Source organism: Orcinus orca, chromosome 5 (genome assembly GCF_937001465.1).
Source record: "Orcinus orca chromosome 5, mOrcOrc1.1, whole genome shotgun sequence".
NCBI lineage: Eukaryota > Metazoa > Chordata > Mammalia > Artiodactyla > Delphinidae > Orcinus > Orcinus orca.
Window position 1 is genome coordinate 62,056,647 of NC_064563.1, and position 12,502 is coordinate 62,069,148.

Genomic DNA, 12,502 nt, shown 5'->3' on the forward strand with positions numbered 1-12,502 from the left:
CCGCTCCGCGGCATGTGGGATCTTCCCGGACCAGGGCACAAACCTGCACCCCCCGCATTGGCAGACGGACTCTCAACCACTGCGCCACCAGGGAAGCCCCCCCCATTCCTTTTTTACCTGTTGTATTCCCTGTGGTCAGCATATCCATATATCTATCCATCATCCACCCACCCATCCATTATCCATCCATCCATCCATCCGTCCAACCAACCAACACGTATTAACAGAGCAGCTGCTATATGCCAGGACTGCTGCTCTACTTACCTCACCAACCCTGCCCATACCCTCCATCCCCAGAAGAAATATCATTTCTTCCTTATGATATGATCCTCACCTCTCTGAACACTCACCAGAATCCGTTCTGTGCTCTTTGTTTGCATCATGTTCCCCTCCTATTGCTGGTGAGCTCCTCAGGGGTTGGAGCATGTCTTCACTCACTTTGCAGCCTGAGCTCCAGCACAGAGCCTGACAGTCACGTCTGCTGACTGAGGAGTTCCAGTTTCTCAAACCCTGTCGATTTCTAGTGGTGACTGATGCAGGGACAGAGATGATGGTCTTTTGAAGGAAGACCTGGTAGTTGTGGGGTTTTTTTTCCTGAAAGGAAGTGGATCTAATCCGAGTCTGAGGTGTGACTGTCTCGTCTGGGGAGAGCCTCATGGTCCAGCAGGTCTCCCTGCAGCTCCTCTTCTCCTTTCTCCCCTCACTGTCATGCAGGAGTGGAGGGGACATTGAGGTTGGAACAAGTGAAAGGATGCCGTAAACTTCCATAGAGAGATTGCAAGTGACCTCCAGGATTGGTAAATGTGGATGGTTAAATATGCCTTTGGTGCAGGTTTTATCTCATCCTTTTTTGAGGCAGGTAAGTGGAGGGGAGAGGAGCAGAGGCTTTGAGATCTTGGAGGAGACGGATTCTAAGAGCGGTGACACGAATGTGGCATTAGTATTTGGAGACACATGATTTGGAGCTAAAGGGTTCAATAATTTTGTATTCCTGAGATGTGAACTATAAACTTATAGTAGAAGCTGTAAAAACTTATTGTGAGAATCACAAAGATGAGTCCACTTTCAATGCGAAATAATAAAATGTGGGAAAGGAGACTTAAGACTGATAGGAGGGCAAACTAAAGAAGCAGCAAGGCCTTGGTGCTGCGATAACATGCGGCTGCTTGAAAAGATGCTGGGGTTTGACCCACACTGCGGTGTGTTAGAAACGTGCTCTTTTCTAATAACAGGAAGAACACACAGTGTGGAAATAAGAGTTTTGGCCATTGAAACAAACATTTTAATAGTCCTGTTTGAGAGTAAAATTTCTTGTGCAAGTATCAGAAGGGTAATGAATGACTTCTTTTGCATAACCACTTGGTAGACGTTTATTTCATTGCTGCTGGGGACTTCCACCAGAGGTAGAGGATACATGGAGCTTAGGATGGCAAACAGCCATCAGCTGGGGCTCCAAAAATGTGTAGGGCAGTTAGATTGAGGCTTATTATGACCAGAATATCAGTGACTCTTTATTAATATTTATGAACTCTTTCAACAGTAGTAGTTGTGCACACCTAGGACCAAGCACAGGGGGCCCCGTGGGTAGCAGGGGAACAAGAGCCTCCCTCCTGGAGCTACCGTTTCTCCAGAGTAGCTCCAGTCAGGGCATGGGCTCCAGCCTCTTGGGAGCCTGTGCTGATTTGAAGTTGAAGTGTCCACTTCACCTTGACCCTGGTTTCACTTCCCTTTCCAGAGGTGCTTTCTTGATAATTTGGTGAAAACATAATCAGGTAGAACAGTAGCATTGCCCTTCACTTACCTTCATGGACCTGGGTCAAGTTCCTGCTTATCCTGGAATCTCTAGTCCAAGTGAAATATTTCCTCTTGGCCTTTTATAAAAACAAGGAACCTCTGAGATTTTACCCCCACCCCCAATCATCTGTTCCATAGGCTGAATTTTAACAATCTCTTGTTTTCTTTTCAGAAGGTAAGAGGGGCATCTGGTGGAGCTTTACCCAAAAGGAGGAATTCCAAGATTTTTTTAGGTAATGTAAATAGTTATCAATAGTGTGCCTGGATTTTCTGTGTGTGTGTATGTGTGTGCATGTGCGTGTTTGCTTTGGAATAACAGGTTGTTTATTGCTCTACAATTTAAGGATGAGAGGAACCAATTTAACTCGAGATGATCTGTCTCCCCTTTATGTTTACCTGGTGGTGAAGAATGTTTACGGCACTCTTGTTGGGTTAGTGATTTGAAGCAATTATGCTGATAGTGACTGGAGAGAAATTGTGATTCTGTTTCTGGCCTCCTTTTTCACTGCCTTTAAAGAAGAGATAGTTTTTCTTTTTTTAATATTAGCCAACCTACAGACTTTATTTGTATTTCACTATTTTTTTCTACTAATGAAATACTATTTCACTATTTTTTTGTTCTTCCAGGATCCCATGTTGTATTTGGTTGTCATGTTTCCTTAATCCTGTCTAATCTGTGATAGCTCCTCAGACTTTTTTTGTCTTTAATAATTGTGACACTTTTGAACAGTGCTGGCCAGTTGTTTTGCGGACTGTACCTCAATTTGGGTTTATCATGTTACTTCATGATAAGCCTGAGGAAGTGTATTTTTGGCAAGAATACCACACAGGTATTGGGCCCTTCTCAGGGCCTGATATCAGGGGGCACGTGAAGCTGAGCTGTCTTCACACTGGAGATGTTAACCTTGATTGCTTGGTCAGGTAGTGTCTGCTGGGTTTCTCCACTATGAGATTACAGTATAATTAATAAATATTTTGGGAGTGATACTTGGAGACTGTACTAATACTTGTTTTTCCTTAAAGTTTTGCCTACTAATTTTATCATCCATTAGTGGATCTTGCCTGTAACACTGATCACTGTGGTGTTTGCTTAATAGTGCTTTTCTGTTTCCCTCATTCAGAAGAGCCAGTTTTGCTCGTGCAAATACATACTGACTTCTATATCATGTACTCATGATCGTATTTCTTTTTTTATTTAATTAATTTTTATCGCCATATAGTTGCTCTACAATATTGTGTTAGTTTCTACTGTACAGCAAAGTGATCATATTTCATATTAAACTTCTGATATGGTTTTCCCAGGAGAAAAAGTGGTGTGATAATTTTTGACCAAGCAAGTTTATATCTCTAAATGCCTAGGATTATTGTTTGGAAGGAATTTCAAAATTGTTTGCATATTGTAATTTCATTTGATAAAGAAAATTTATACACATATATACATATGTGTGTATGTGTATCTATATGTGTGTACACATACGTATGTGTATGTGTGTATATCTGTATGTACGTACATATACGTATATGTATGTGTATATATGTGTATGTGTGTACACACATACTCACATACATATATAACTGAGAGTCTAGTAGAGTCTGACAAAATGTACTCCAAATTGTTAATAGTAACTCTTTCCTGGTGGTAAAATTCAGGTGATTTAAGTTTTCTTTTTTTGCTTATCTGTATTTAAATTCTTTTTCTGTAATAAAAAGACACATTAATTATTCGACAATCAAAGCCATTGGAAACAGTCTTGGAGCTGAGTTTCCTTCCCACTTGGTTTCTCTGTTACCCGGCACTGGGCCCACCCTTGCTGTCTTTGCTTCTGATTTTCAGCCCCTGGTTTTCTTTGTGAGGCTTATCTGCAGTTGGTTTTTCCACACAGGCCAGTCTTTCCCACTGCTTGTCATGGCTTTGGACCACAACCCAGATTAACCAACTAGACTCAGAGCAGCTTAGAATGAGCCAGAAAGCTGAAATGATTGAGTGCATTCTGATGTTTTGGTTATAAGCCTTCGGCTCCCTTCCACAACTAGAGATAATTGATTTCTTCTGAATTAAATGACATTCACTCTTAAATTAGCATGGCATTCTTGAATGTGGAAATAATTGAATATTTTGACCTACATTGTTATTTTTCATTATTTTCTTTGGTTGAATAAAGAAGTTAGCTGACCTCTTATCCTTTAACGTTTGTGTCTTTTTTTTAAAAAATAAATTAGCTGCTTTTCTTTTCTTTTTTAATTAATTAATTTTTTGGCTGCATTAGGTCTCTGTTGCTGCCCTCGGGCTTTCTCTATTTGTGGAGAGTGGGGGCTTCTCTTTGTTGCGGTGCGTGGGCTTCTCATTGTGGAGGCTTCTCTTGTTGCGGAGCATGGGCTCTAGGCGCACAGGCTTCAGTAGTTGTGGCACGCGGGCTCAGTAGTTGTGGCTCGCGGGCTGTAGAGAGCAGGCTCAGTAGTTGCTCCACGGCATGTGGGATCTTCCCAGACCAGGGAGTCAAACCCATGTCCCCTGCATTGGCAGGTGGATTCTTAACCACTGCGCCACCAGGGAAGTCCCTAACCTTTGTGTGTTTTACTCAAAAGACCCTGCAGTTTGATTTCTCTAGTGATCATACTGGTGGTAGCAGATATTGTCAAGTAATTGTTTTAAAAATTAATCCAAAGGTAAGCACTGAGGTTTTGTGCTTCATACTGTGTGGACCCCTCCATTGCTTCCTGGGAGAACTAGCCCACCCTTTCCTTTCAGTTGGACTTTTTCTATAGGCTGCTGTCTGTGTTCTCTCAACATTTCATGTCTTAGAAAGCTGCAGGATCTGCCTAAAACTCACAGCCCAGCAAAAATGTTCTATTTGGACTGTACCACTTTTTAAAAAGTTTAAATTTGAATGCCATTGGCACTCTGGGGCTTGTCCTAGGCCCCAGTTCTCTCTATTGTTTTATACTCAGATGCATCACTAATTTATATTAGTAAGGATTAAGTTTTGCAAGCTCTGATTTATACCCCCTCGTAGCTCCCAGTAGCAGGCACTTTTCTCTTGCCACACTGATCACAGCTCTGTTTTCAAGGTGGTGTGGTCTGTAAATTAATTTCAGTGAAGGACTGTATTAGAACTACCCTGATTTATGTAATTGGAAATGTAAAATATTGGTGAATTTTAATAAGGTAGATGTTTATTTCTCTCATTTCATATAGAGGATGTTGGGAAGCAACAAATCCAGGCTGATGTGATGGCCTCATGTTCATCAGGATCTAAGTTCTTCCCATATTTCTATTTCACCTTCTATCCTGTCCTGTAATTTCTAACCTCATGGTCACTTCATGGTCCAAAAATGGCTACTGGGACTCCAGCCATCACATCCCTATTCTGGAAGGCAGGGAAGACAAAGAGGAAAGGACCAAAAAAAAAATCTAATCTCCCAGGGGATTCAACTTCTTTTTGTCAGCCTTCTCATAGAATCCCATGCAACACTTCAGTTTACGCTTCTCTGGTCATAACTTGGTCACATGACTATGCCGTGTGCTGCACAGGAGGCTGGAAAGTAAAGTCTCTTAACTGAATAAAGTGTGTTACTAAGGAGGAAAGGGAGAATGAATGCTGGGAGGCAGCTAGTAGCCTCTGCCACAGTTTCCTTCCCTAAAAGGGACATTGGGTTATCTCTTCATGAAGAGGAGGAGAACTCTCTTGTAGCCTCTTTGTTTCTTTGACTACAAAGTACCTTTTCATTGCTATTGAGATGTAGTTATGATGACCCTTTATCCCCTTCACAAAACACATGCAGATGACTAAAGCTTTTTCCTGGATAGAAGCTTTTTATCCCCTTTTACCTAATGACTTTGTGACTAATTCCTTTCCATTGGTTCAACAGTGATATTGAAACCATTGAATCATTTAGTTATGACCTTCAGTATTGATTTTATAAGGGAAACTGAGGCCATTAGCTGGTGCTGAATTGCTTACTCAAGTCTCCTGAGCCTCATTCTGCCCCGGCATTCAAGGCACTCGTCCTCCTGATTACTTTGATAGTCATCTAAGTGAAACCCCAGTTAAGGGATCCTTCCCTCGGGTCTAGCTTTTGCTGGTAATGTTTTTTAGAATCAACAATGACAATTCTTGGTAATTTTTGAATCATAGAAATTTTATGCTTCTTTTAGGATTTAGGATTTTAAAAATATTCTTTGAATACATAGCACATGGACAAAGCTTAAAATTGAAAAGTTATAAGAGCTTCCATAATGAAAAGTAAGTTTTTTTCTCTCCCTTCCCTGTCTCCCAGCCACTTAGTTACTCTGCCCAGAGACAAATAATATTTTCTGCTTGTACATCCTTATATATGTTGCGTGTTCTTCCAGCAATAGTCTAGACGTATACCATGCTTTTAGACTTTTTTCCTGTAGGCCATGGGGAGCCATTAACACTTTGGTTCCCAAAACTGTGTCCTGAGGCACTCCGGGTTGCCTCAACTAGCTCACGGGTAACTCACAGGATATTTTAACTCTTCAAGGGAACACAGTGATGCTTGAACATTGCATGAGAGATTAGCTTGATGTAGTCTCGCTACTAGGGTATCCTATACTCCTTTCAGTGACTTCATCTCTTTGTGAAGCTATTTTTTTTAGTGGTTTCTGTGGTAAAAGGCTAGTACTATGAAAATAAATGTGGAATGGGAAATAAGGGAGGCAGCGTCTAGTCTGATTCAAAGAGTAGTTCTGCAGTGCCTCACAGTTATACACGTCCCTTGTAAGGAATTACAGTTATTTAAGAGTGAAATAAAACATGCATTTCCTTTCAGTTTATGTGTATTATCTTTTCAAATGGTTCCTAACTTATTAGAACATAAATACGTAATAAGTTGTTTGGACCGAACTACTAAACAAAAAGAACTATCAGGCATTTCTTTTGGTTTAGGACCAATTCTTGGTATTGTGCAAGAATTGCCTGGATGCTAAAGGGTGCTGTGAACTGGGAAAGTGTGGGTAGCTCTGCAATAATGTTTTTAAGCTAGAAAGGGACACTATTAGGCTGTCTTTGACAAAGATAAGTTACAGCGATATGAAAGATTGTGAATTTTGGGAGTAGGCGGATAGAAAAGTTACTGTTTTATGAGATGGAAGGAGAGAAGGGGGAATGGAAGGGAGTCCGGGATCTTCAAAGAAATACCCCAGGACTTGTGATGTGATTCTGGCCTAATCTCGTATATTCTATACATTAAAGCCACAAATGTGTGTAGTTGTGTAAAGACTAATAAATTTAATTAAAAATACCATATCTTTGGTACGTCATAAAAGTGTTAAATGTTTAATTAAAAATACCGTATCTTTGGTACGTCATAAAAGTGTTAAATGTAAATTGATGACTAATAAGGACCTGCTGTATAAAAAAAATAAATAAAATAAAATTCAAAAAAAAGTGTTAAATGTTCACGTTTTTATTGACTCCCCTACCGGCCCCCCCAACTTTCACAGACAGGAGTAAATGACTCAGTTCTTCCATGTCTGAAGACTGGGATGTCAAAGAGCTACTGCTAAACCTCAGAGAGCTTACATTCCACATTTTTGTCTTTAGCCTTGGTATTCATACTTGATAAAGAACAGGTTGAAAACAGAACATCTGTGGAAAGTTCCAGGAATGGGCCTGTTCAGAAAACTCATCTGCGCCTATAATGACCAGAAGTTTCAAGTAAACTCTATTTTGCTGTTTCCTTCTGAAGTAGGTCATTAAGAACAGGGTCTGTGCTCAAGGAGCTGCCTCCGTACCTTCTCGTGAGGGCGAGCGGTTGGTCAGATTTCACGGCACTGGTGCAGCAGACTGCTCACCTCCAGCACACGAATTAATACCAATTCAGTCAGGCCGAGAGCACTCTGAGCCGGGCTTCACTGCCCTAGTTTGATTTAGGGATCCTTTCCTCCGCTGTGCTGCTTCATAGTTACTTCTTGGAATGGCTGTGGTCCCAGCCACTTCTCTCAAGTATCTGAGCAGATCAGTAAGTAGAGTTAAAGAAGAGGTATTTAAAAAAAATTTTTTTTATCTTTGTAAAAGGTCCCGTCCAGGTATTGCCAGTTAATAGTTCCCGTGGAAAGTAGCTGCTGGGAGAGGTTGGGGGGTGCTCGTTCTGCTGGTCCTTAGGCTACGGTTACTCTGTCGTTTCCGCAACTAGATGTTTTGGGATGGTGAGACTCTAATTAGAGAAATTTGGAAATTGTAGATTTACATTTAGGATTGTGGGGTCATATATATGCAGGAGAAACCTTAGCTTTGTCCCTTAGATTCAGAGTGTAGGTTACCTCTGCTGACTTTTCCCTAAATTGGATTAAGGTTTTTGGGAAAGATCATGGTCCCCTTCCATCCCAGTGAATTAAGAATAAAAATAAAAGTGAACTATAAGTGTAAGGAAGCCCAAGAAAGCTCTGCCTTTTTGCATGACAGTAAAGTCTTGCTTTTTTAAACACACATCAGTTACCAATTAAAAAAAACCAAAACCTGTAACAGCCCTTTGGGTGCTCTTGCTTTGCTGTTGTCCTTAAACACGCTGGTATTCTTAACTTCCTAGTCTCCTTTCCCAGATGTTTACTGAGTGTGTGGTGTGTGTTGGGCATTGTGCGGGGTCTAGGGATTTAGGGTGAATAAGACCCACTTCCTGTGCTTAGAGCTTACAGTCTAGAAGCATTTGAAGTTCATATCTTCTCCACACTCAGATCACATAGAAGATCCCCCGTGATATCCTGGTCCTCCTGAAACTGACCTCAGGATTGCTTTGGAGCTGGGCAACCAAAGGGAAGGGAGGGCACTTGTGCTTTTGTTAGTTGTCAGGAGCATAGAGAAGAGATGACAGTGATGGCGAGGGTGATGGTAGGGGTGATGGCAGCTATCTGTGGAGCCCCTAACACCTACCAGATCTTAACTAGACCTTAAAACCTTATCTTCTTTAATCCTCTCAACAATCTTAGGGGGTAGATAATATTATCCATAGCCTACTTATGAGGAAAATGAACTTGGAAAGAACTTGCCCAGGCTTCTGTAGCTGGTCAATGTCAGGGTGGGATTTTTTTTTTTGGCCTTAGTTTATCATTGTTTTTGGCCAGGTAAGATTTTTTTTTTTTTTTTTTTTTTTTGCGGTACGCGGGCCTCTCACCGTTGTGGCCTCTCCCGTTGCGGAGCACAGGCTCCGGACACGCAGGCTCAGTGGCCATGGCTTACGGGCCCAGCCGCTCCGCGGCATGTGGGATCTTCCCGGACCGGGGCATGAACCCGTGTCCCCTGCATCGGCAGGTGGACTCTCAACCACTGTGCCACCAGGGAAGCCCTGGCCAGGTAAGATTTGAATTAGCATTAAGTGCAGATGTTTTCTCTGGAAAAAAGACATTTAGATAATGTGTTATATGAGCTGACTGTGTACACAAAACCAAACGATTTATACTGTGGTTACTTAAAATCATTATACACAATATAATAAAGAAAAATTTAAGAATAAAGTTCATCCATTCATTCTTTTCTTTTCTTTTTTTTTGGGCCGTGCTCTGCTGCTTGTGGGATCTTAGCTCCCTGACTAGGGATTGAATCCGCGCCCTTGGCAGTGAAAGCGTGGAGTCCTAACCATTGGACCGCCACGGAATTCCCCATTCATTATTTTCATTTGTTCAGATTTCCTTCGAATTTTTGTCTATGAGCATTACTACAAAGTTGTCTTTTCAGTGAAGGTGAATTTTGTATTTTTAGCATTAACATGGCATAAACATTTCCATGTTTCTACATAGTCTAAAAAAATATCATTTAAGTAATATTCTAGTGGGTTCAACACCATTCCTTTTTTTTTTTTTTTTTTTTTTTAATATTTGGCTGCGCCGGGTCTTAGTTGTGGCATGCAGGGTTTTTAGTTGTGGCATTCAAGCTCTTGGTTGTGGCCTGTGGGATCTAGTTCCCTGACCAGGGATCAAACCTGGGCCCCCTGCATTGGGAGTGTGGAGTCTTAGACACTGGACCACCAGGGAAGTCCCAACGTCATTCTCATTGAACACTTAGGTTATAATTTTTTAAAATGACGGGTATTGGGGCATTCAGATTTTTATAACATAGAATGTCTGTCTTTGAGTCGTTTTCTTTAAATAAATGCCTTTAGTTACTTCTTAAACTCTTAGACTCTTCTTTAACATTGCTTTTTGTCAAAATAACCTCTTATGACTATCTAACAATGTTGTTTATTTTGGCATTTCTGATTCTTATTATTTAGAGTCCTTTATCAAAATGTGTAGACTGCATTTTAGCTGTATCTCATTTTCCACTTAAAACTGCTCTCCCTTTGAGAATTTAAGAGCAGAACTGTACATAAAAAGATTCCAGGTTGAGGCATACAACAAGGTAGTAACAGAATCTAGATCCTTTGGTTCTCAGCTGGCTGCTTCATCGCTTCATCTAGTAAAATAACTTTCTCCTGTTTATAGAGCCCATATTCGTGTGCCTGTTTGTGTGTGGGTTTGTGTGTGTGTGTGTGTGTGAGTAGAAGATGGCTCGAGAGCTGTTTGTCACCATAGTTCCAAATGTCCAAATATACAAACATGATCTGGGATTCTGGTATCCATGTGAATGCAAGGCTGAAATGTCCATGTAAATATTGTGACAGGACATTTCCTTGAACCTTTGCCTAACCTTTCCCAGAGATGAGCCAAGTAAAGAGGTGATGACTTGATAGATAACAGGCCAGACTTTCTTATTGAAAATTCTCCACCGCCTGAGGACAACAGGACCACTTATATTATGGGGTTTCCCCCTCTGGCTTACTAGGCAGTATTTCCACAACTCTTAGCAGGGAGGGAGAGGATAGGGGAGATAGAGACAGAGGGAGGGACATTGAGATTTTATTTTAAAATAATTGTTACCATTTATTAACAACCTGTTATGTGCCAGGTCTCTTGTTTACAATTTCTTATTTATTCTTCATATAAACTGTGTGAGATAAGTGTTACCTCCATTCTATAAATGAGGCCTGTGACTTGCCCAAAGAAACATTAAACTTTGGACCCGGAGTTGAACCTAGGTTTATCTATTCTCAAACCCGTGTACTTTCTTCTGTTTTGTTGTAAGAAACATTCCAACCCATTCTTGTGAAATCAGGAGTCAGGTACCCGACAAATCATAATGACCAGGCTATTCCTTTAAACATCTCTAAGAATTGAACATCTAGCACAAATGTCTATTTTAACTGTAAAGCTTTATGATATGACTTAGTCTTCTTTATACATCTGTCCCTTGAAGATAAGTGTGTATAACTTAGGAAGGATGGAAAGGCCTCCTCTTCCTGGCTTGGGGCAGATGGATGGCTGAATTGTAAATGCCGCGCCCTTGGTTTGTCAGCCCTGTGGATATCTGGCTTTCCCAGTGAGTGCTGCCTTGGTGTGGAATATTCTTTCTTCACTTCGTGTTCTTTGTTTTTGTTTTCTCCTCAGATCTAGATACTGATGACGATTTAAATAGCGACGATTTTGAATATGAAGATGAAGCCAAACTTGTTATATTCCCAGACCACTATGAAATAGCACTACCAAATATTGAGGAGTTACCAGCCCTGGTCAGTGAGTGTGCACGGCTGCTAGCTAGATGCGCGTGACTCTCTGTGTCAGGTGTGTGTGCGTGTGCAGTGTGTGTGTGCTGGGCGGTGGGGAGGGCGGGGTGAATGAGAGAGGAGGGGAGGAAGGAGTAGGAACAGAAGCAGATCGCTTCTCCTCCGTGAAGAGGGCCTCGCAGGTTCTCTTTCAATGACACTGGGCCGTATACCCTCCGCTGCCTGTTACTTCCAGTGCTGTTTGGGCTTCACTGCTCACTGGCCGGCCTGCTCCAGGCGGGCTGGCTTCTTTCCACCTGTGAATCACAGTCTGGTGCTTAGATTTTCAAATTGTGCCCCCGAGATGTGCAGGGACTGCTGGAGAGGGGTTGCCTTCTGATCAGGGACGCCTAAAATTTTTATCTCTTCTGCATGTTGGCCTTCCATGTAAAATTTTGTTTGGGAAACATAAAAGAATTCCACCGAGAAACAACAGCAACATGATTATGAAAATAACCCAATATTTACAAATCACAGGTCTCCAGGAGCTCTGTGATAATGTGTTCCTTTGAGGATGAAGACTGCTTTCTAGGTTTTAGAATTTAGCTTTAGTGGTGAGTTCTTTTCCCTTTCCTTCCCTTCTTTTTTGTGGAGCAACTTTTATCTTCCTGAACAACTTAAAGCTGGTGGCGGTGGTGTAAGGAAGTCAGTCTCCATTTTACTTTGATTCTCGAATCTTGTGGGGACCCAGACCATTTTCCTGCTCTTCCCTCATTTCCTGTATTGTCTCTGCCGCTCCATCCTTTCCTATGTTCCGTTTCCTTTCCTTTCCTCTTTTCTACTCGGTTGCATCCTGACTTCACAGAGCCTGGCTGCAGATAGCAGAGTTAGACATTCCAGTTCATTTTTTCCCCTCCTCAAGCTTTGCTAGAACCAAAGCCAGGTCTTTAGGTCCCTGATTCTTTCAGATGCTGTGTGACTCTGTCTACAGTCCCCTGCTCATGTGCCCCTGCCAAGAGGGGACGTTTGTGCTTGGGATTCCCATGTCATTAGGGGCCAGGTTGCCACCATTCAGCCTCTTTTGCCTCAGATTCTACTTTATACCTAAACATAAGACCATAGAAGTGAAAAATTTGTGTATTAAGCTATCGTAGCTCTTTCCTCTAATTAT

The 12,502-nt window shown here is 41.6% G+C and overlaps 1 protein-coding gene across 3 annotated transcripts in view; it reads left to right on the top strand.

Moving 5' to 3' along the window:
* Positions 1 to 12,502, top strand: part of USP13 (ubiquitin specific peptidase 13) — a 119,573-nt gene that overhangs the window by 28,274 nt on the left and 78,797 nt on the right. For all 3 annotated transcript variants that reach the window (XR_007477706.1, XM_004270498.3, XM_049710647.1), the window contains exons 3-4: positions 1,967 to 2,027; positions 11,237 to 11,358. Coding sequence is in view for 2 of the 3 variants with exons in the window: in XM_004270498.3 (XP_004270546.1) it covers positions 1,967 to 2,027; positions 11,237 to 11,358 (183 nt within the window). In the remaining variant the exon portion in view is untranslated. The remainder of the gene's footprint in view (positions 1 to 1,966; positions 2,028 to 11,236; positions 11,359 to 12,502) is intronic.